Raw genomic sequence first — 24,481 nt, 5'->3', positions numbered from 1 at the left:
TTCTGCAGAACAAGGGTCCATCTGTGTTTGCCAGCTCCACAGAACCATGTCACCTTTCAGGAACTTCCTAGAAGTTCAGCTGTAATTCTTAAATTCACAGTAGAAATTGTAAATGAAAAGTCTTTCAGACTTGCAGATGTGTTGAACACAGCTGTTCAAGGAAGGCAAATGATGCCACAAATCAAGATATTCTGGGAGATTTTGAAAAGCAAAAAACCCAGAAAGTTTATTCAACCCTTCAGATTCAGAGCTGGGATCCTGACCTCAGTCATTCGTGTTTCAGAGCTGTTGAGGTCCCTGATAAGTATTTGGTATTTCAGTCCTAGGAAATGCTTAGGCTTTGTGGTGGGAAAGCAGCTCTTTCAGTTGGTGGTCAGACAGAGCTGAGTAAAAGATTCCCATTTCCACGTGCGTGGGATGCTCACAGAAATGCTGAGCAATGAGGGAAGGGCTGGTTTGTGGGAAGAGCTGTGCAAGCTGTGCTACCAGCATGGCTGGGAAGGGCTTCTGACAGGGTGCTTTAGGAAAGCAGTGTCCTGGCCATGCTGCAATAGTGAGTGTCAATGGATCCAAGTGTGTAGGATGGGATTTGGATCAGGATTTTCATTGCTTCTGCTGGTTACCATTGCCTGACTTGCTGTTAATTGACCTTTCTTAGAGTGTAGAAAGGTGCAACACTCACAAAACAAAAACGTGTTCCAACAATTGCCTGTGATTTTCATTTATTTAAAAGTATCAGTGAAGACACACAGATTCATCAAGGGAATGGTATCCAGAATCTGGAGGGCTCTGCTGTCATTCCTTGTGCTCTGTCTTTTCCCAACACTGGTCACTCACACAGGAATGGTGCTGCTGCACAAGAGAGGCAAGGAGTCCTGCCAAAGACATTTTGCTTCTTTAATTTTTCTAAGTATGTGCATTAAAGTTAGGATGAAGAGAAGCATTTTGGAAAGAGGATATGGCATCAATGTTGTTTTAATTTAGAGTTTCTAGGCTCTGAATTGCAGGAATGTGCCTCAATACAGAGCCCATTTCCTAATGAGGCGCTCAGCATTGCCCAGGCTCTCCAGTAAATGCAGCTGCCTGTTTCATATTGCTTGTCAGTTTGGATGAGGGATTTCCTCTGTCATCAGACAGGCAGGGCCATTGCAGGGCGAGGGTCACCAGCTAATGTGGTCCCAATTTATTCCTCCTAGGGCACTGTGTCTCTGTGGGTAGCTGAGGCAGAGGCAGTGCCTGGGAGGCTGCTCTGGAGGGGCTGGGCTGATGCAAGAGCTGGAGTTGTGTAACCAGATCCAGATGTGGTGTGGAGAGGGCCCTGCTGGGTGTCACACGGGGCTGACAGGGACCCAGGGAGCTGTGGCCTGCTTGGTGGAGCACAGACACTGCTCAGTGTTAAGATACAGCCTGCTTGCCAGTTATCCCTTTCCTCGTCAAGCTGAGTTTTAATATCAGCTTCTATTGATCGGAACAGAGCAAAGCACCACCCCACAGTTTCAGTGGTAAAGGGAAGGGATATCTGAAGGGGCTGAGGTTTTCCTGTCTGTGGGCTTTGAGTCTTAAACAGCTGGGATTTTCTGCTAGGAGCTGTTTGTAGCAAAGACTGCCATGTTCTGTATTTGTACAGTGTGTAGCAGAGTGGGTGCTTGACTTGAACAGCATCTCTGTCACTGCCATGCCATAAATGTGAAGTAATAAGTGTTAAAATTTTTAGGATGCTCTGAACAGTGTTAGTATTTTCTGACAGCTTGGAGTATTATTCAGATTTATTTTTTGTAAATAGCCATATTCACTTGTATTATTATATAATGTTTCATAATTATTATTATTATAGCAGAAGTTAGATGACAGGATCTCAACATTTTCATTTGAAATCATGTGACTTCAGATTAGATTAATATTACTTATGTTTTATTATGCTGCTATGCCTAAATCAAAGTTATTTTCAGATCAGCTCCTCAGTCTTTTAAGAACATGTTGAGTTTTCATTCTATACTTCAGCATGCTCAGAGAACCACCCAGCTTAAGCTTTCTCCATGTGTTTCATAAATACACATTTTCTTCTGTCATGCAAACTGTTAATGAAAAATAGTGAATAATATGGGATCAGGAGTGAGCTCTCTGCAACTGAGTTGATTTATTCAGTTACACCTGAAATCTGTTCCTAAAGACTTTAAGTGAGGGAAACCTTCAATCCTGGGAAGTCTTTTTTATACTTTATCTGTTTTTGTTATTATATGTAATGTCCCTTACTGCAATTTAAGCTGATGACTATTTTTTTCTGTTAGGGAAATAGAAAAAAAAAATTTACTCCCTGTAATGTTCTTGCCATAGACACACAAAAGGAGTTCCTTTCTATTTTAATAAAGGGAGATGAGAAGCCCCATGCTATTGTAAGTGTGGGTTTTGTAGTCAGCCTTGCCATTCACAGGAATCTTTGTTGTTTCCTTCTGCTTCCATATCCTCATCAAGGTTGTGCCTTCCTCTGTGGGCCAGCATGAATTTGAGGGGCTGTTATTTGACATTCCCACTAATGGAGAGGAATTACTTGGCAATGGTCAAATAGCTAATAATTGAGTAGTAATAGTGGTATTTATGCAATATTAAATGTACATTTAATCTACACAAGCAAGTGCCAGAGCTGTTTTTTCTGTGCTGCTTTGTGCCTCTTCCCTGTAAGATTGTGACTGGTTTTCTTTATGAGGCCAAGTTACTGCAAAGACTGGTTTCCCAAGTAAATGTGGTTCATGGGATCATGAGGAACTGTAGATTCCAGAGTAGCTTCTCACACCAAAAATCATATTTTTCCACTGTTACTTGTTTCCCTGGAAACCCTGCACACTGACACCTGACACTCCTCTGCTGTGAACTTTTCCAAGCTCAAGTTCCACTGGCTGGAGTCATTTCTGTTTATAACAAGAGAATGTAAAACAGGTCAAAGGAGACTGACAGGCAGATGTTTTCCTCTTGCTGCTGTGGAGCTGTATCAGCATGACCACACTTCTGGCAGCTTTAGTTACCACCCTGCCCAATGAAATAATACAGATTGTGAGGGTTTGCAGTCTCTTTGCTTTACCTTAGCTGCCCTGGTTTGAAACCATGTCTGATGAGAGTGATTTCCCTGTTAGCAAGGGAATTTCTCCTTCAGGTGACATGGATGCAATCACTGCAGATAATTGCTAAACGTGGTGCTGTGTTGTGACAGAACCCCTGTTGTTCTCTGAAAGGTTCCAGCAGTCTGGAGTTCCCTGAGGGGAGGCATCCCTCAAACCAAACTTCCTTCTAAACTGTTGGAAGGGAGCTTAGGAAGTCTAAGAAATATGTATGTAAGTTGTCTGAGTGTGGTGGTGGTGGCTTCTTTATAGCTGAGGAAGAAAAATTAATATTTTAAGTGAGTGATGAGATTCAGGGCACTTGGATCCATCTGTGTTTATTGATCTCCTTAGCAGTACCCATGTACTTGCACTGACAAGAGTGCAAATAGATCTAAAAGTGGGGACAGAAAATTTTTGTGATAAGAGAGTTAAGAACAGGCAGAGGAGTTTGAATGTGCTGTGCCAGAGGTTTCTTTATGAACTGGGCAGAACAGAAGGTACTCTGAGTTCTGGCTCTCTCTGAATGCCAGGTTAACCAATTTGAAGCAGGAACAAACAGATCAATGTACTTTGCCAGAAATTTTTCAAGGACTAGTGAAGCATTTCAATAACTATGGTCACCTGCAGTGGATTTGTTACATATGCAGTGCACTCTCAGCCTCATGGTCTGTAGAGTCAAAGTAAAGTCACCTTTCTTCAGGTTCTTGTACCACCAGTGTCTGGATGGTCACTTGAAGCTTTTCAGTTACTGGTTTTAATATACAAAGGTGCCAAAATATGTAGTTTTTATAGTATATTCTTAGCTGTGCTGCCAGTGTAGCTGGCATGTGAGCAGGCAGAAGTGAGCAAAATCACTCTGTACACTTCCTATTCAGGAAGCTGTTGGACTAGAAACAGAAGAAACTTCTGGCTAAGTGAATATATATCCACTAATTGGCTCTCATCAGGCATTGCCAGCTGTCAAATTTAAGCATCGTGGCTTTTGTTGAAGGCCTGTAATGCACCCAGATTATCAATCACAGCTCTGCTTGTTCTGCCAGGCTTTGCTCCTCAGTAATTGTTTCTGTCAAGGGGGGAGTCTCTGCCAGGAGCAGACCCCAGCACCCTGACAGAGGCTTTGTCATGCCCTTGAGCACAGCACTTGGAGCCCTCACAGATTAAAAGAAAGCACCTTCTCCCTGCCATGTGTTCCAGACTTTTTTCCCATCATTTTTAATCATCTATTAGCCCAGTAACAGCGCTCAGTGCAGCATCAGCAGTCTTTTCTGGGGCAGCATTTCATCTCTCCCTGCTATTTCTTAACTTCTTTCTCCTCTCCCTCCTCCTTTACCTTCACCCTTTGCCTCCTGCATGACTAAATTAAAATGTATGTTCAGGGGAGCCCTGGCTGGGGCTGGCTCCGTAGTGCCAGGGAAGGGAGCTGCCTGCTGGATCCATGGGAGTGCCTCTTCTTGTGCCTCTTGGAACTGCTGCAAGCAGCCCTGGCTGCTTTCTGCTTGTGCCTTCAGCCTTGCCACAGCCTGGAGGTTTTAGGGTGTAGCTGTGTAGGGCTGCTGGAAGAAGAAGCTGCTTTGCCTCACTGAGAGGGCTTTAAGATTTATAGAGGTATTGAGGAACCCAGATGACAGTACAGTACTTGGTTCCTTTTCTTTCTAGACATTTGTAATATTTTTTAAATACTGTAAGGACTAATATTTCCTAAGTTTGAACTCAGATTTCAACAACTTGTTTCAATCCATTAGAAATATTCCTCCATTTATTGAATATATGAAGATTTTCATAGTCTAGTTTTAGAACTTTTAACTGACTAAGCATTCACACAAATAAATTTAAAATAATTGGATAATTGCCAACAGCATTTAGTGCCACATATACACCAGTTCTCATTCAGGGCTTATGAACTCCTATAGGAAGTTATTTAAGCAATGTGGCCTCTCTCTAGAAAATCAGGATTGCTGGACAAGTCTAGGTTAGCAGTTGAGAGACTCTGTATCCCATTCCTGTGGCCAACTTGATGGTGTTGGATATGAAGAAAGATTGTTAGGGCTCCCCTGGGAGAACCAGGCTTGTTAGCACTATTAAAGAGGTGAGAATGCTCACTGAGCTTGGGCTTGCTCAGAAGACTGCACTGGAAGATCTAATTTGGCCTTGAAAAATAATCATTCCCTTGTCTGTGAATAGTACTGCTGGACGTTGGTGCAGTGTAAAAACAGTCTTTGTCATTTGACATCACAGTTGTACCACACAGTGGTTTCCTGTGGTTATTGTGGCCCAAACCACTGGTCTGATACACAATGGTTTTCAGTTAAATAAAGAGAATATATTAGAACAGCTCTCTATGATACATACATTCAACAGAGTATTTATGGAATTCATTCTGGTCTCTTTGCTACAAATATTATGTTGGACATAGTTAGTTCCTGACAATATTTGTCTTAGCTGAAGAGTCATGAGGTAGATGCAAAATCTCAGAAAGTCATTTAGAGCAGCTCAGGGTTGCCCATGGTTGTTCATTCAAGGAATACAATTATGGGTACATCTTCTTTTGCTTAACTCCCATGGTTTGTGGGGTAGCTGGGAAGGACCCATGCATGACTGCTCCTGATTGTCTTGCAGTGGCAGGATGTGCCTCAGGGGTAAAATATTTGAGACTTTCCAACCATTGGTCCTTGTGGCTGGGCTGGTTTGGCATCAGTCTTGGTATTTGAATTGATCATGTCTGAAGGATGACCAGAAAATAGAGTGAGTTTATGATTACATTTAAATTGTATCTTTTAGACCCATTGTTTAGGGAACTCTGAAGTGTTGGTGACAGGAGAATTCCACTTAAACATATAAAAAGTCTTGACGAGATAAATCCACAAATAGATTTTCTTTTGTGAAGAAACAAGTTTCACACTGAAATTTCAGATTCAGGAAGATTTTGAATTACTTGCTTGAAGATTTTGAATCTTGGTGAAGATGGGTGTGTATGCATCCTTACTGTTATTTCATTGATTGGATGCAGATTTTTCTGTACTAAATTATTCCTGTTCATCTGGGCTGTTTTACCTGACAGTGACAATTGTCTAGGAGACACATGTGTCCCTTTACCAAATATCCATTCAAAATGTGCTAACTTGGTACATTATGCTTATCTCTTGCTGTATATAAAGATATTATTCCTCAGGGAACACACAACACGTGGAACAGTTTCATATTAAACCTGTGTAGTAAAACTTAATCTGTGGCTACTTATCTTTGGATGAAAAGCCTAACAAAGCTGTGACATTACCAACTATCATATATAAAAACCAATTCACACATTGATGGTCAGTTAAAAAGTAGTGGCAGAAAGCTGAAAGGCATTTTTCCAGCTTTAGTATTGGTTTTAATTTGTGTAAGACCTGTAACTGGTGAGGTGATAGATGATTCAAGGTGTTTTCCAAAAACATGTAAGGAGAAGTCAGAGATATGAGGTGACTGATTGGGTTCATAAACTAAATATGTAGAAGGTTTCAAGTAGATTACAGATTAGCAGTTGTATGACTTAATGTGTTAGTGATGTGTTCTTTACTTGAAGGAGGAATGAATGATGGAAAGAATTGTACACCCAGAATATGTAATGAAAATTAATGATCTATAAGATAGAATATATTGCATATTTGTGATTTTGCTGTGTTATTTTGGGAGTAACATAATAAATCACTGCTTTTTTTTTTGCTTGAAAAGAGAGAAATACATAGTCTGCAAAAGAGAATTTTAATCACCACTACCTTAAAAATTGATAATGAAAAAAATTTAGTCTTAACTGCATGGAATGAACTTCAGTAAACAATGAACTGTTGATGAACAGTGATATCAGGTATTTTTGAGCTTATGCACTGAAATATCTCTCAGTCTACAGATTTTTTTTCTCATCTGCTGTATTAAGCTCATTAAATTTTGAAAATAATTTCCTTTTTTGAAACTGTCTGATTGCGCCTAGTCCAGTACACCATATCTCAGGCAAATGAATAGGTAAGGCAGGGGAGAATAGAGGTTTCATCTTGCAGTTGGAAATCTAAGATGCTGTCAGTTAGGAGTAGTTTCTTGATAATAAACCTTCATTAATTTACATACCACGTTGTGGAAATTGCAGGTTTGTCAAAAAGAGACACAGATTTATGAAATTGGGCATCAGTTACAAGTGATAGCTTCTGCAAATGGACAGGTGCTGGTAGCTGCAGATTCCCCTCAGTTCTGTTCAGTTCATGGTGCTATATTCTGAAGAATCCAAGCCTTAAAAAATTACTATTCATGTTTAGGTGCAGAACAAGGTGATGCATTTACTCCTTCATAAGTACATGCTGTTTTCTACAGCCCCTTTTTAAGATGAAGAAATACAACCAAAGAAAAGGTGCACAGATTTAACCTAGAGGTCACGTGTTTGCCACTTGGGATTTGTGAATGCAGGGAGGGGATGGAGATTTTTCTGCTGTCTCCTAACAGTGAGGAGTCTGGAAACAGCTGCCAGGAGGTACAAGATGAGAAAGTTGATACTGATGGAGATTGTGCTTCCAGCCCCTCCCTGAATGGCAGTCTGGAGACAATGCTGTCAAACATGAGTTAGTGATTTTGGCAGATCCTCTTTAGGGCTGTTGTGTTCAGCTGTCCCTGAGCAGACCTGTGTGGAACACAAAATAAAGGCACAGTTTCTGTGTGCCTTATTTTGCCTTGAATATGTTGCCAAAGGTTTTTGAGTCTTTGCAGTAGCAAGAAGTGCTTTTAGGGATTAGTCCAAGATTTTGCATGAAGACAAAATAAGTCTCAAACTCAGCTATCAAAAGATTGCTGTCTGATTTTACTTGGCATAACCAAACATTCATCATGTGGATATAAGAAAAATTTGCTGATTATGTACCCTCAATTTCAAATACAAGTCATTTACCTTTGCCATTACATGTTGTAGAATTTTAGATTATCAATAGTATAGGTGAATGTTATTCTCTCAACTTTTGTAAAGCTTTACTTCCCAAATACATGTGAATATGTATGTATATAAACTCTCATCCCAGGACTGGTGCCTGGAGGAAGCAGTGGTCTTTTATGTTGAATACAGCCCTGGTTAAGGGGTAATCATTTTATTAGAGCTTTTGTTCTCTTTATTTGAGTACAATTTTACAGTCACAGAACCCAGTCCTTTGTTCTCTTTCTGTTTGTTTACCGCCAGTGCCTGTCTGTCTTAGTGTGAATACAAATATTTCCTGTAGTGGAGTAAACAAAAAATAAATGGAGGTCTCACAGCTAACTCCAGGCAGGATTTGAACAACCTAGGTATCTCTTGTTTTTACAGTGGAGTTTTGTTTGGAGTGGGAAACTTAACATTTTTAAACATTCTGTTTCACCACTGTACCACTCTTAATCCTTTTAATAGTCCAGAAGTTGCTCTTCTCACTGTTGTCATCTTAACATGAAACATGGCCATAATTTATGACACCAAGGCAGTGTGATCTCCATCTCCTAAACACCAGTAGATGCAGCCTTGGCTTTGCCTCCTTTATTTCAGCTAGCAACCCAAACCTTTGCCAACTGCTGACAGTAATGGTGCTGAAAAAAGAATAAAAGCAATATAGTGATCCTTAAGAACACACACACTCACAGGTTGTTTAAAACTTGGAAGCCTGCAGGACTTCATTTGTTCTCTGTAAGTATTAAGGACTGTACCTTCTCATTTTAGTTTTTCCCTGATTTTTTTTTCCTAAAGGGAAACATATTTACTTATATACACAGATCTTCCATCATCTTTCAAGTGTCTTCTCTATCTCATATAGAGGCATGCAAGATGTGTGTTCTTCTGCACTAAAAAGTGAGAAATTCACAGATTTGGTGGGAAGGATCCACCTTCCTAGACTAGGAAGTGCAGACTAAGACTAATTCCTTATTTTCATCACTATCAGATCACAATAAGATTTTTCTCTTCCCCCCTTTCCTGATTACCAAAACCACCTAATCCTTCTCCATTGTCTGCCAGAAAGCTGGTTTGTGATATAAAAAGGCTTTAAAAATATGAAGGCTTCCTTGTTTCCTCCTAGGTCTTCTAATTGCAAATCAATCAGTCAAGGTTGCTCTTGTCCTCCTATTCATCCTTTTCTATTTCTTCCTCTGCTTTGTCAGGGCTCTTTAACAAGTGGAATCACCTATCTAAAGTTTAATGACTTAGCAGTAAAAGGATTGTTAAGAAAAACTCACCAGAGGTAGGACTGGCTTTTTTCTCATCTTGTCCCACAGATCTTTTTATTTTAGTGGTCCTGCAGCAGAGAGAATTCTCTGAGATTTTTTTTCTAAGCTTTACAGAGTGCTTTATGGTGCCCATTGGGTGGGCCTTGACTCATATGTAATGGCATCATATAATGTAAATCACAGAAAGGCAACAGATTAGGAATAGAGCAGGCAAAGACAGGAATACTGGAATGAAAACACCTTAGAGAAATTCATCTGGCCAAACTGGCACATCTCTACACATAGTGTGCCATGAATTTTGTAGAGAATTAAGAGAATTTCTTTCCTTGGTGAGAATAATTTTGGCACAAATACAGCAGAGAAAGTGAATGTTTTTTCAGTCTCTTCAGCTTAGTACCTAAGCTTTGATGCAGATTTAATAGGAAAAATCAACCTCTACTGGAACAGTAAGCAAAAAAAAAAAGAAAAGTGTTGGTTTCTTGTGGTTCTCCTTGGCGGTGTGCTGTGTGCAAGAGCAGAGGAAGGGACAGGAATCATCTGCCCAGCTCTGCAGTGCACATGTGCTGCTGTGTGCTGGGGCAGGAATCCTTTCTCTGTGCTCCAGACAGAGGGACAGTGAGGATGGACAGGAATCCTGGGTGTGCAGACCACACGCACACATAGTGTGGACAGACAGGAATGTGATGTCTGTGTGTTTGTGGGGCTCTTGAGGCAGGACACTTCTAGGTGGATGTCAAAGCTAATAACTGGCCATACAGAAAAAATTCTTAACTTTCATTTAGTTTGGGGTAGCAAAGCTCTGGTGGTTGTCAAAGGAAATGCCCTTTCAACTCTTCCCTCAAGCAGTTACCATTCAGGATTTTGATGGATTCAAAGATGAAAGGAAGGCACAAAAAGAATAATACTGGGTTTCTTTTTCTTTTATATGCAACAGCTTTTAAAATTAATTTCAGAACAAGCACAAATAGTCTTGAGGTTTCTTTGTGTGTGTTTTTTTAAAGTTGCTATCAACACTGTTTATATCATGTAGACACAGATCCATTCATGTATACACCCAGAGCTGGGTTCTGGGCAGTCACAGACAGTCTGTGCTGAGATGATACTGAGCAGCTCACATCACTTTAGCATCTAGGAATTTGTATCTGTACATAACTCCTTTTTTTGCCAAGAGCAGCATGTATAGAGGGGAGGGGGGTTTGCTATTAACAACTCTTTGAAGCTGCAGGCAAATGCAGCCGAAGTGGTGAGTCACAGAACAATAGAAATATGGAACAATAAAAGGTCTGCGGTCAAAACACTGGCATATACTTTCCAAAATTAAAACTTGCTGGATAAAAGAATGCTTTTACTATATTTATTGTAACAACACTGTCACAACACACAAAGCTTGGAAGACTTCCAAATCACTTCAGCTAGGAAAGGTGTATGTAGACACACATGAGCAGATGGCCTACAAGGTATTTTGTGCAGCCAGGGAATCATGACTAGTTTTTAAGATTTTGCAGTAGGATGCATCTTGTATGGAAATTCCTATAACGAGATTTTGCCAGTCAGGGTTCATAGATACCCCTAGACTGAGAAACTTTCTTGTTTCAGAGCAGGAGAAAGACTGAGACAAAAGCAGACTAATTGAAGTGGTTGTCTTATTCAGCTTTGTGAAGCTGAGCATATGCAAGTGGATTTATTTTGGAAAGGAGAATCAAATAGAATAACAAAGGAAAGGGGGACAGAGGAAGGTAGTTGAGGGTAAGATGAGCAGGGTGTGGAGTGAAGCAGAAGTGAAAAGAGAAGGAGAAATTTCAGGCAAATAGTCATAACAAAACAGGAGTCCCATCAGTGATGTCAAGCAAAGTTTGTTCTGTATTTGATAGCAATATTTGCCTATTCTAAAGGATATAACATAGGTAATTTAGGGGGTTTGCCTTCAGATTTCATACAGATTTTGTAAGGCTAACCTTACCTTTAGTGCTTTATGTGGATGCTTAAATTGCATAAGTTTAAAGTAACCACAAGACCAATGAAATGCTGATATCTATTTCAACCTTAGCATAACCTGAGATACCTTTTAGATTTTGCTTTGTAAAAGATGTTACCAGCCTATCAAAGTTTTTAGGAAGAGTTTATGCTCCAAAATACATTTCAACTTGTTTCTCTCATCCTTTTTTGTCTTTGCTTTTCTATTATTCTGTAAAACATAAAATTGATTTTTTAGTTTGGACCCACAAATACACAGTGAGAGGGGAAAAACGAGCAAGGGGGAAAGTACAATGAGAAGTTTTCAACAGTTTGATTATTGAGGACTGTGGCAAAGACTGGTATTTCCTTTTGTGTTGTTATAGAAGTGGATTTCACTTTTTTCTTGAAATGAGTTGTCTTTGGTAGTAAGTATCAAAGTAGATTAAACAGACAACAAACTGCATCTATTAAACATTCAGCAGACACATGAGGTGATCATGAGGGGCTTGCTTGCTGCTGATCACTTGAGAATTTGTAGCAGGTCAGTCTCCCAGAATCCAAAAGAAAGGCATGTACCAAAAAAATTCCACTTCTGTGTAGGATTTAGTGCAAGGATATCTTGAGAATCTACATCCAGACTCTTACAATTCCAACAAAATGTGTTCATTTGGACTCCAAAGAAGAAAAGCTTGAATGACAGTGCCATCCATCTGCTTAGATGAGCTGTAGTTCCTACCCAGTAACTTCTCAATTTATTGACCATTTTCAACCCAATTTGACAGAGGAGAAGTCTCAAAGATTTTGTAGATTTATAGGAACTTAATTAACATGCACAGCTGGGTAGAGGCAAAAAGAGCCCAAAGTGGAGCTCCCACACAGGGGAAGGCAAGGAGAATTGAGCTGTGCTGTGTTTTGTTTGGCTCTAGCACACACATATGGCTGGCCATTCAGACTTTCACTCTGGTCCCAGCTGAATCTTGCCTGGAGACACCATGGGGGAGGCAGGCTGCAGAAAGAGATTGTTACAAGGGTTGAAGGCCATGCTTAGAAGATGGAGAATACGAATCCAAAGCACTCAGATCTCATCAGTCAATATAGAAGGGTAGTAAAGTGGACTCATGCTCTTCAAGGGTAGCTGTGCTGTCTGCAAAATAAATTGCTTCTTTACTCATTAAAGAAGCAGTGAAGACCTCACAATAGTCTGAGAGGGGATGTAGCAGCATACTTTAACCAAAAAAAACCCCAGTTGTTAAACTAATTTAAATCAATTAGTCTTTTCTGTTTTAAGGGTGTGTGGCAGCAAAAGATATTGATCTTAGATTCTCTTCTGCAGCAAGACCTTTCTCTTCCATGGTGTGGAATCAGGATGAAATTTGCCCTAACAAACTGCACCACAGGGCAGGCTCATAACCCAAAAATACCTGTTTATTTTAAACCTAGAGGTTTTATCTGCTCAAAACTGTAATGTGAACATAACCAGTTCTCATACTTTACCTTAGGAATTAAATTAGCAGCTCATTTTGTTTGCTATTGTGTCTTCAGATCAATTTCAGTCAACAATCTTTTGGGTTTTCTGTTGCGTGAGAGATCCAGGATTCTTTGGGGCTGTTGTTGTGGGTTACCATTTGTCCTGCTGATGCTGCCTGAATGTAGTTTCTTGATGCACAGCCCACCCATTCTCTAAAAATTAGTTTTACTCTATGGCTGTAAATGCAGCACTCCCTCAGACATCTTTGAGATACAGGAAGACACACCTTAATGATATTTCTGCCTAAGACCCTTACATGCAGTGGAGAGATGCCAAAGAAGTAACATACTTGGCTTGCTCCTGAGTAGTTAACCATGAGAGGAGGTATTTTTTATTTTTAGTTCCCTTTCAAACCTGTGGCTGGGCAGGTTCCAGCTTTTGTGGAACAAGTAATTGAGAAAGGCAGTTCTATTACCACTGATCTTAAACACATCTTGAGCTATCTCTAAAAAGAGTAAAAGAGAGCTAAAGAAACATACATTATAATGATTGTATGGTATAGCACAAAAAGGAATCCCAAATACAGATCTGATTTGGATTTTTTTCTGTGTCACTGGTTTTCTTCATACAGGAATCAGAGCAATAGATTTCAGTAAACTTTGTCACTGGGTAATTCCATGGTTTCATAGTTTGTCCATCTCCTGAGGTGCTAAGTTCCAAGAGACACATTCCTGTACAGGGAAAATTTCAGTTCCAAGTTTATTTTTAATCCCATCCACATATGTCTACAGATGTCAAGTCTCACAGAGCATGCCCTATCTAGATGATCTGCCTCCTTTAGTTGAGTTCAAAGGCTTGTAGAGTATGAATTCTTCAGGATGAAGCTTCTCAGTAATTTTCACATGTTGGGGAGATGAAGAGGAAAATGACATCTTTAGGCACAGAAATTAGCTGGGCTGATAAAGTCACTTTATAAAGTAATATTGTTGGAACATTGCCAGCAGCCAGTGCAGAAGGCAGCATCTCAGGTAGAGCTGTGTTAAATCCTCAGGCTTTGACAAACCCCAGCAGCTGCACAGGCTCTTTGCTGTGCAAAACACAGGCTCCAGCATGTGCAGAAATGTAATAACAGGAATGGGTTTCATGTATATGCAGTTGAAATTTGTGCTGGTTTGCTACTAATAGAGAAATCTCATTTGCTAATCTTAAACACAGCCAAAAGGAAAGCCAAACCTAACTAATAATGTGTCTTTTAAACTTTACAAAGAAAGATGGCAACTCAGTGTGTGCCATCTCTTTACAAATTTGAGAAATTTTCATAAAATATCATGAGTGGGAAGGAGGCACAGAGTTAAATACTTAAACAATCTTTCAGAGTCCTAATGCTCTAGGTAAGTGTAGACTCAAGGCAGTATATTTAGGGTAGGTATGGACTCAAGGCAGTATATTTAGGGCAGGTATAGACTTGAGGCAGTATATTTAAGGTAGGTGTATATAAACTCAAGGCAGACCATCATATTCAAATAACAGACAATAACAGGGATTATTCTTTCTCTGTTTTTCACAGCCAGATTCCAGCAGGGAGCTGGTTGGACATTAACAGGGATTAAGGCTCACTGCAGGTTTTTAACAAGTAGAAAGGAACTATCTGAAAGCCTTCACCAGTGCATAATTCTCAGAGATAGTGAATTCGGCCCACACTTTGTAAGAACAATCACCTGAGTTTTTCCATTCTATTTCTATGTTATTAGTGGCAAAAATGTTCCTGAACTGTTGCTTTTGCATGTGCTTCCAGTGCAACATTCTATTCAGATTAAAATGGGATAACTCCTTTAATGCACTAACACGCTGCCTCCACCACATGCTCATTTGTCACAAAATACAGTCATTAGATTAATATTTACTTAATGTGGGGTTTTTTAAACTCTACATTAAAGGACTAATAAAGCTTGTTTAGACTGGTTAGCAAAACCAAAATTACCCCACGCAAATATTCTACAAAAAATGAGAAAGGAGCCACTGATGTCATCGTTTGTGCTGTGTTTCGTGGTGGAGGAGCAGACTTGATGCAAACTCTTTGAGTAAGTTACTGCAATGAGCACATGAAGCAGCAGACTGAACTAATAGAGAGAATGCCCAGCTCATGAGCTGTTTCTCAGAGAGCTTCTCTAGAGATACAGAAATGTGTGATCCCCATGAATAAAACGTGGTTCCAAAAGCTTTCCAGGCTAATGGTTACCAGAGCACTAGCTGTCCTGCAGAAATGCTTAAGAAAGGTATGTACTCTCATTAGAACACACAACTTCGTGCAGGCTTTCAAATGAAAACATTCTGTAAAATATATTATAAACAATGTCTGCAGTTATATCTGTGGCTTTCAAATTTATGTGTGGGATTCCACAATAAAGAGTTTGTCAGATCTGGGCAGCACTCCTCTAGGCTTTACCAGCTGGAGTGCAGAGTATGTCTCTGACTTTCCCCTAAACTTTGTGGATCAGCATCAGTTCTGGTTTTTCTCATGTAATAATTTCCCTGTGATAAAATCTATTAATTTGGTCTTCAGTGTTGAGGGGCACAAGCAAGCTACCAGTGTGGCCTGCAGTGAACATCAGTGGACATAAAATAATGTACTTTTAGGAACCTACAGGTGAGAGAGTGCTTTGAAGCAGTACTTCTATGAATGAGGAACTGAGTGATTCCTTAAAAATTCACTATGGCTACAGTTTTGGCAAGTAAAATAGTGTACACGTGCAGTTTGCAATGAAAGTTTTCAGGTGTTGGTTATGTTAGTTTAACTGTGGTAATTTCCTTCTTTACCCATTTAGTGATTATAGAATACAGGCAGAAGTGAACTATATGGTACCCAGGGAAAAAAAAAACTAATGAAAATACAGTGAAATCGTGGCAGGGCCATGAAACAACCAAAGAGGGCATATTTAAAGAAGTTCTGATGCTGATCATTCACATTCATGATTAAACCAGATTTATCTCATGTTTTCTCCTGGTGCTTTTTTTTTTTAATATAACTGCGTGCTGCAGCAAGGGATAGGGAAGAAGAAAAACATAAATAATGACAGGACCTTAAAAAGGCATTAACAGTAACTGTATCAAAGAGGCAAAAGGAAAATTGCAGAAATTCTGGAGTGCAAAAAGGGGAGGGGTGGGCGAGATCTGATTATCTTTAGAGTAAAGTCTAGTATATAATATGGGGAAGTTGAGGTTTTTTAGATGCAGTAGCCTTGCAAATGTTGTGCTTTAGACCTGCAGTTAATGGACTCTGGTCTGCAGAGCCAAGGCCTCCACAGTCACTCCTGGCTTTCAGCTAGGAGCTGGAGAGGGTGTGCTTGCTGGCTCTTGAGTAATTTTGAGAATTTACACCAGTGTGAAGGGTTTGGGACTGTTCTTTGCATGGTGACTATTGGAAGAAAAGAAGAGCATTGTTAAGGGCTGAGGGGGCTTTGGGGAAGGTAGAATTGGAGGGCCAGGAGTAATTTTATGAAATCTGTCCAAAAAAAGTGAAATGAAGGTACCTTCTGGAAAAAATTCATGAAACCTATTGGGTTGTGGTCTTTTATCCAGTTTTCTTCATTCCAGCATTTTTTCTGCACATGCCTGAAGAACATACCTGTCAGGGCACATGGTATTTTTTATAAGCAAAATTTGAACCTGACATCCAGTTCCTATCACTGTTAGCTCTGCTTGCAGCTCTGGAGGTTTTAGACAAAAGCACTCCTGACACAACTGATTTGTCTGCACTGCTCATTTATTTTCTCCCAGGACCCTGTGGTTAAACCACTTTGTTGTTCATACTTTTTACAGTGATGTAGAAATGCTTGCCCTAGGATCTGAGCCATAACCTCATGAGGTGGGAGAGGATTGTATAATAGCACCATGACAAACCAGCTCAGGACTGCAGGATGTTGGAGTGGTTCCCCACAGAAAAGTAAACGGTTTGTTTTTAAATCATTACAACAGCCATTTGGTCTAGAAATTTCCATCCTTTTGGACATTTTTTTTTTCCTGTGGAGGAGCAATAGGAGAGAAACTCAGTTCATGCATTTACAGTTTTTTTAAAAATTTTAAAGTAGAAGTTTGTCATTAGTAGTCCAGTCTTAAGCAGAGGCTTTTTATTTCTATGTTTTATGTAAAAATATTATAATAGTATATATTTTATTTGCAACACTGCTTGGGCTTTAAATTTTGGAAAATAAGCTACTTTTCTTCCATCTTTTGATTTTTGACTAATTCCAATCCAATATATATGCATAAATCAGTTCCTTTAATGGAATCACAATACTAATTTGGGCATTTTCTTGCCAAGACTTGCCACAAACACTCACACTTAAATGAACAGCAGCTGCAGTGGGAGGTCAGGTTGAATTAAGGGGGGAACATAGAAAATGTCCTTCTGAGTGAACTGATCCCTTGTCACCATCAGGACACTGCAGAGATTGTTCTGGGTTTAAATGTTCAAATGGCTCTAATGGAGCTAAGCAACTAAACCAGATTTGGCAAGTAGGAGGAATTTTGGAACTTATCTCCCTCTTCTTCTGAAAAGTTGAGCTTTGAAACTCTGAAATGATCCGAGGTGATGAAAATTCCAAACAGTAAGAATTGCAGCATATTTTAGGTTGGAGTAGACTTGTCTGGCCATCTGCTGAGAGCATCCCTAATTAGCTTGCTCAAGGCCTTGTCCAGCTGCATTTTCAGTATCTTGAAGGATGGAGATGCCACTGTCTCATGGCAGCCTGTTGTGGCATTTGATGCACCTCATTATGACAAGAATTTTCCTGATCTCTAATCAGAATTTTCTGTGTTCCACTTTACATCTGTCCTTTCCTGACCTATCCCCTCCAATCATTTCATGTCCTTGATTTCCTCCTATCAAGTAATGTAAAAAAGCCTCCTCTTTTTCAGCCTAAACCAGCCCAATTCCATCAGCCACTTTCTCAATACCTGCTGCCAAGTATTAATAGTAGGTTCTACTTAAATTTAAGTGACAGAAGCACACAGCCTCTTCAATTTGACTTCAGAATTTTCTCTGAGGGACTCTGTGCTTTTTGCTGACCAGACCCAGCCCACTCATTGTTGCCCTCTTACAGTTTTCTGTGTGGGCAGCAACAAGGTCCCAGCAAAAAGGAAAAGGACAATAAGGAAGGGCCTCAGAACCTTGGGAAAATTAGCCAAGGGATCTGGAACACACATTTAGTTCTCTTCTGTGCTGCCATTGCAGGGAATGATGGAGCAAGAAACAGGAAAGTCATGCAGATGCACACCTGGCTTTGAGACTGCTGTAAACAGCAGCATTTTGTGGTTTTTGATCCTGGGTGAATTTATACAACTCTGAGCTTGCTGGCAGCAAATGGGGTCCACCTGTATCAGAAGGGAAAAGGGATCTTAGCTCAGAACTCAGCAGGGCTCATTGAGAGGGCTTTAAAATAGATTTGAAGTGGGATGGAGGCATAGCCAGGCTCGACAGAGATAAGGTGTGGGGCTAGTCTGATGGAAAGCAGCTCTGAGGAGAAAGCTCTGGGGGTCCTGGTGGACAACAAGCTGTCCATGAGCCAGCAGTGTGTCCTGGAAGCCAGGAAGGCCAGTGGTATGCTGGGGTACATTAGGAAGAGCACTGCCAGCAGCATGGGGGTGATCCTGCTCCTCTATGGGGCCACACCTGGAGTGCTGTGTCCTGTTCTGGGCTCCTCAGGACAAGAGGGACACAGAGCTCCTGGAGTGGGTCCAGTGGAGAGTGGCAAAGATAATGAAAGGACTGGAGCATCTCCCTTGCAAGGAAAGGCTGAGGGAGCTGGGCCTGTTCAGCCTCAAGAGATAAATGAGAGGGGACCTGAACAATGTCTGTCAGTGCCTGCAGGGAGGGGTCAGGGCATGGACCAAGCCCTTCTGGTGGTGCTGGGCAATAGAACAAGAGGCCATGGGCAGAAACTGATGCACAGAAGCTCCACCTGAACATGAGGAAGAACTTCTGTACTGTGCAGTGATTGTGCACTGGAACAGATTGTCCAGAGAGGGTGTGGAGTCTCCTTCACTGGGAATATTCCAGAACCCTCTGGAGGCAATCCTGTGCCATGTGCTCTGCTTGAGCAGGGAGGTGAGAGCAGATGACCCAATGCATCCCTTCCAGCCCAGTCTGTGATTCTCTGCAATGTTTATCTTCTTCTCTACCTGTACCAGCCAACATTGTTTGGTTTGTTTTGGTTTTTTTTCCCCTAATATAAAACATGCTGCCTCTCTCTGAGAAGAGCTACGTTTTCTCTCAGGACAGTTAATGTGCTGTACTAGCATTCTGCTAAACATCTGGGTTTCAATAGCTTTTCTTCACACACACACACACACTCTGAAAGTCATGTAAGAATTTATTATTTATTATCAAAACAGTAAATTTCCCAGGAAATGTGAAATTGTTTAGAATCAATTATTTTTGTTGCAAAGAAGAAACTGTTGAAGAGACAACCTTAAATATAATAAAATAATAAATATTAAGAAAGTGCCTTTACAATAAACTGGTTGTTTAAGGATTAATGTAGCATGTTTCAAGTAGTGATTTATGAATGATGAGTCAGACTTGGAATTCAAAATTTGCTTGACAAAGCAGAGCAAACAATATGAAAATTTTACATGATGAAATTGCTTATTGCTTAAGCTCAATTTACTATTAGCTTTTGTTAAATTATTCCAAAATAAAATCAAATCCAGATTCAAACCCTGGACCTTCTCTCTCATGATCTGAATAGAGGCAAGTAGAATCTGCATTCTCCAGCTTTGAGATGCTCATTAAACTTAGAGTTTTCAGTGAGAAACCATGGAGTTATGAAGGGATTGAATCCACATCTGGCATTTCTATCAGCTTTGAGCTTTCATTTAAGACATTTCATTTTAGTGCATGTCTGATGATTTAATATGTCTAGCTGTAGATAATTTGCTCTGTATCATATCCAGTGTAGGTCAGGGTAGCCTTTTGATTTCCTTAGAATACAAAAGTTCCCAAAGCTCAAAGTGGGGCTCTTTGTGCCTTCTGAGCTGGGAGCAGAAATGCCATCAGCCAGTTCTGGGGCTGCTCCATGAGTGTGTTCCCAACGACCCTGGCACCCAGATAATGCCAAGGGAGGCAGCACTTGGTTGTGCAGGACCCTCACCCAGCCCTTTTGGCTGCCCACAGGGTATCACTGCTGCCTGGATGGCCTTTGGGAGCCCTGCTGGGGAGCTGGGACACTCTGCCAGGTGCATTTCTTTCCTTATCTGTTGGTGTTTGTAGGTCTTTGGGGGCCTCATTTCAGGGTAGTCTGTTAAAAGGGCTTTGTCTAACTAACGTTCTCCTTTGCAGACACAGCCAGGTAATGTATTTCAATGTTCTTTGCAATTGCTCACCTAGAACAGTATTGTTAAGTTCCATTTATTCTTACACAATTTATTTTCTACTGTGTGTTTTTTCAAAATCCCATCTCTTCTGGAACTGGAAATTTCCTGAGAAGTTGAAGAAAAACAAAAAAACTTGTTTCATACTTTGCTAATTCTTTACTTGACTGTGTCGAGGTTTTAATTTTATAAGCCTTCATTATGACATTTTTTCTTCCCCAATATCTATTTATTAACTTTCTCATTTCCTCACAGGATGGCTTTGGTATAATTAACATTTTTCTGACCAGTCTCAGAACTTTTCTGTTCTTTGATATATCAGTTGAAAACTGATTTGCATATGGAAACTGGATGGACTTCTTAAGTAATAACCTATTTTCAGCTTGTGCACTTTTTGGTTTTTTAAAACTGACTGCTTTCTGAGGGCTTCATTGAGGGTTTTTAATTGACTTAGGGACATTTAAATCATGTTTTCATTGAATTATTCTCCAAGTTGGTGTCTGAACCATAATCCCAAGAATCTCTAAAGAAATTAATTTCTTGTACAGCACAAGGTTTAGTAGGTACAAGTCAGATGATCCACCCAATTGCACAACTAATTTATCCTTAAAGGGAACAGGTTGGAATGTCTCCATCCACAGTTTTTACCAATTCTCTCTGCTAATTGACCAACTGATGTCTAGGCATGTGTCTTGTTTTTTCCCATGTATGGGTTTTGGATATGCACTTGTATAAATTCCCTGTTCCCTTTAGTCCCCAAGATAACATTAGAAGGTAGACTGAGATTCTTTTTTCTTGCTTTTTTGAACAGACTCAGAACCGTATGAAGCTGATGGCTGACAACTATGAGGATGACCACCTCAAATCCTCATCCCATTCCAACCAAACCAACCACAAGCCCTCCCCTGACCAGGTAATGTCTCTCTCTTTTTTGGTTTTAAAGTAATTTTTACTGTGAGGGCTGATGATCCTGACATGCTTGCAGTACTTTGGAACAAAAGTAGCATTCCAGAATGCAGTTATAAACCAGAACTGGGTGTTGCTCTTGTGTTGGCCCTGTGCAAACTCCTGAATGAACAATTCCTGGTACCAAGCTTTTGTTAGGTGGGTAGAGAGGAGGAGGTACAGTGAAAAGGAACAAAAACTGTACTCTCCCAAAATGTGAGACTCGAGTCCTGTATGACATATTCAGATTTTAGTAGCTCAGGTTTACTGCTTGAGTGTGTGGAGTGTCCAGGGCTGTTTCTTGTCTTCAGTAGCAGGAAATCATGCTCAAGGATCAGCTTTCTGATCTATGGACTGCATACAAGCAGTTCCCTCCATTTCCCACGAGGAAATCCCAGCCCTGGTGCCAAATGAGCACAGACTGCTCCCTCACAAACTCAATGGGCCATGAACTGAAGGAAAATCAATTTACCATCTCCAAAGCAGTGAGGAGCCTCCTGTGGCATGTACAAAGCACAGCCATGTGCTTGATAACTATTAGAGAGATTAACCATCCCTTGGGTAGCACAGAAAATGCCAACATAATTGCACATCCCATGTTGTAATCTCATCCACTGCAGTTTAATTAAAATATTAGCCATCATTAATCACTGCCTCGACGGAGGGAAGGAATGCTTCTCTTTGCCCTCTGACTCATGTAGAAATTGGTGAGATATGAAGGGAAGCATATCTCTCTGGACCTTTAAGTGCCAGCTTTGTGATACACTGAAATAATGAGTAAGATACAAGAGGAAAATGGCAAAAGCCAATTACTTATTCACCCTGCAAAAATAGATCTTGAAAAATGTTCTTTCGTGTCTGCATCAGAAAACAAGAAGGGGTATATACAATCAAACAAACAGAAAAACTATGATTTCCAAGGGAGCTTCCCTTTGCATCTTAATTTAATACCTTCCTCCACTGCATGTTGACTGGCTTGAATTTTCTGCAGTGTTTTTGGAAGATGTTGATGTTTCACTTTCCTTTTTCAGGAGAGTGAAATTGTTAATACTAAAAATTAAATGGATTTCCTAATCTTAATTTGGTGCAAATGTTAGAATATCTGTTTTTCTACCCTGAAGTCTACAGAGAGCTGAAACCATTTCCAGCATGAAACTTTAATACGTGCTTGTACATAAAGGCAGCGTAGCATTCACAGATGAAATGAAATTTAGACACTTATAGAAATTCTTGCAAAGACCCCACAGGGAAGGGCAGTAGGGAAGAGAGGAGGTGGGAGGAGGCTCTGATTGCACTTCCCCTTTGCAAAGGGGCATTTTGAAAGCTGGCAAAGCCTACAAGGGAGCAGAGAAAGCTGTACCTGAAGGAGGCTCAGAATACTGCATAAGGAATTGAAACGCTTTGTACTACTGTTTGTACTTTATGTGCTTTAAATACTAACCAACTCTTTATTTCATTCCCATGCTGCTCTGGGGCTTTCCTGTGCACCTCTAGGATGAGGAGGAGGGTATTTGGGCATAACCAGTCAGATGCTCTTAGCTCAGCCATTTTGTTCAGAACGGTGAGAACCAACCTGTCCTGCCAATAGAAAAGTTTCCGACAGTCACTCCCACCCCTCGCTGCTGTGCTTTGTCAAACCTGGCTGTGCTCCCTCCCCTTGCTTCCATGTCCCTGCATGAGGGTGTTTCTCGTGTGTTCATGTGCAGTTTGTGATTTTCTTCTTCCAATCATCCTCTCCTTGTTTCACCATGTTGTGGGGAGAACTTCCCAGGGCATGTAATTGAGTTTCCGTGCAAGTACGAGAGAGCAGGAAATGTCTTTCATGTCATTTATCATTGACTTCACGGAGGAAATGTTTTCAGTGGGATTCTTTTTCAAAGCAGTTTGTGCCCTAGCCAAACCTATGTGTGCTCTTTCAATTCTGGTTTGTAAAGAATGTGCTCCAGGATAATGTTCCTCCTGAAGATAATGTTCCTTCTGAAGGTTTTGAGCATGTTGAGATCTGCTGCAGAGATTGCTGCCGTGCACGCTGACCTAACTAGTCACAGATATTTATCAACTCACACAGTACAGGATTCTCTAGATGGACTAGGAGTATGAATTGTCTATAAATGTGAAGGCAAAGAGGAATATCCCCTTAACATTCCTCTCTCCCTTCCACCTCCCTCATTCTTTTAAAACAGTGTGAGAGAAATTAGGAGCTGTTTTTCATTAAAGTACGTTTTGTTTCTCTGTGTCCACGTCCACAATTTTTTCTTTTGTGCTGTCAAATTGTCCCCACAACAATGCCCATTTCCAAAAGGGAAGACAGTGCAGAGGACAGAGCCTGCTCCTCAAGCCTGTTCTTCAGCAAAAAAACCTCTTACTGGCCAGGAATCAAGTACTGATTATTAACACTCCAGTACACAGGATTAATTTATGCCTTGGAGTATCAGTTTTAGAGCAGAATGTATTTCTCTGAAGTACGTGAAGTATTTTAGAGGCCTGATGACAGTATTTTAAAAACTTATATGAAACTTTTTCCTTCTTCACTTATCCTTTTAAGAAAAAATATTTCATGTTAGTTTCTGTGCACTTTTTTCCTAAGAATTTGATTTTTTCATATCAGTTATTTGAAAGAAAACTGAAAATTTCTGTGGAAATCTTGGACCCTTGCATTTCTGAAAATTATTGCTTTGTATTAGATTTGTAGAACATTCATGAGAGAGTAAGGCACTCTCATCTCTTGCACTTGCTCAATTAACTACAGATTTATAGTCTGTCTGCATAGATCAAATCCCTTTTTTCAAGCCAACCATCTGAAAAATTTAATCCAACTGTGGCAGTGTCAAACTTGAATTTCATGCCTTGGGGTTTGAGCTGAGAAAATCTCTTTAGTGGACAAATTGATAAAGTGCTTCATTAATTTGCACTCGCTGTTGATTTCACATTCTTTTTGAATCACCGCTCCTGCAATGGTTGTGCGCTCGTGTGTGTTGTTAAAAGTGTTAGAGATAATGCTTGCAAAGATCAGCCGAAGCACAGAAATTAAACAGGGGGAGAGCAGGTAAGTAAATGATGAAAAGGAAGAGGACACTCACTATGAAGGTAGGAATAATTCTGATTTTCCTTCTGGAGCAAGCATGGAGTTTGTGTAGGAAACACTGAGAAAGATTTCTCTTTCCTCTCCCATTGCTGGTGCATTGAAGAATGCAACTGTGCTAAGAGTATGGTTTTTCATAGTTTTCTGAATTAATGGGTGGTTGACATTAAAAACAGCTTATGTCTCCAGTTTGAGGCACTTTCCTCAAGAAAGCTGTTACAGAGTATCCCAGTCAAAATAATGAGTCAGCCAGCAGCTTTGCCTTCCCCTCATCTCAGCCGAGAAACTTGTCAGCCTCGACATTGTCATGCTTACATCAGCAGGGAAGGTATAAAGGTGATGGATGCTTCCCAAGCCAGTTAT

The 24,481-nt window shown here is 40.3% G+C and overlaps 1 protein-coding gene across 13 annotated transcripts in view; it reads left to right on the top strand.

The window, feature by feature from the left end:
• Positions 1-24,481, top strand: part of ERC1 (ELKS/RAB6-interacting/CAST family member 1) — a 276,731-nt gene that overhangs the window by 222,805 nt on the left and 29,445 nt on the right. For 9 of the 13 annotated variants that reach the window (XM_071422212.1, XM_071422219.1, XM_071422217.1 and 6 more), the window contains one exon: positions 20,903-21,004. In XM_071422212.1, the coding sequence (XP_071278313.1) occupies positions 20,903-21,004 (102 nt within the window). Of the gene's footprint in view, positions 1-20,902; positions 21,005-22,530; positions 22,598-24,481 lie in introns of all 13 variants that reach the window. The other 4 variants (XM_071422221.1, XM_071422222.1, XM_071422220.1 and 1 more) reach the window with 1 other exon arrangement.

This window comes from Agelaius tricolor, unplaced genomic scaffold (assembly GCF_023055355.1).
Source record: "Agelaius tricolor isolate 1412-34295 unplaced genomic scaffold, bAgeTri1.0.p SCAF_3, whole genome shotgun sequence".
Taxonomy (NCBI): Eukaryota; Metazoa; Chordata; class Aves; order Passeriformes; family Icteridae; genus Agelaius; species Agelaius tricolor.
This window is presented reverse-complemented; position numbering and strand designations above follow the sequence as displayed.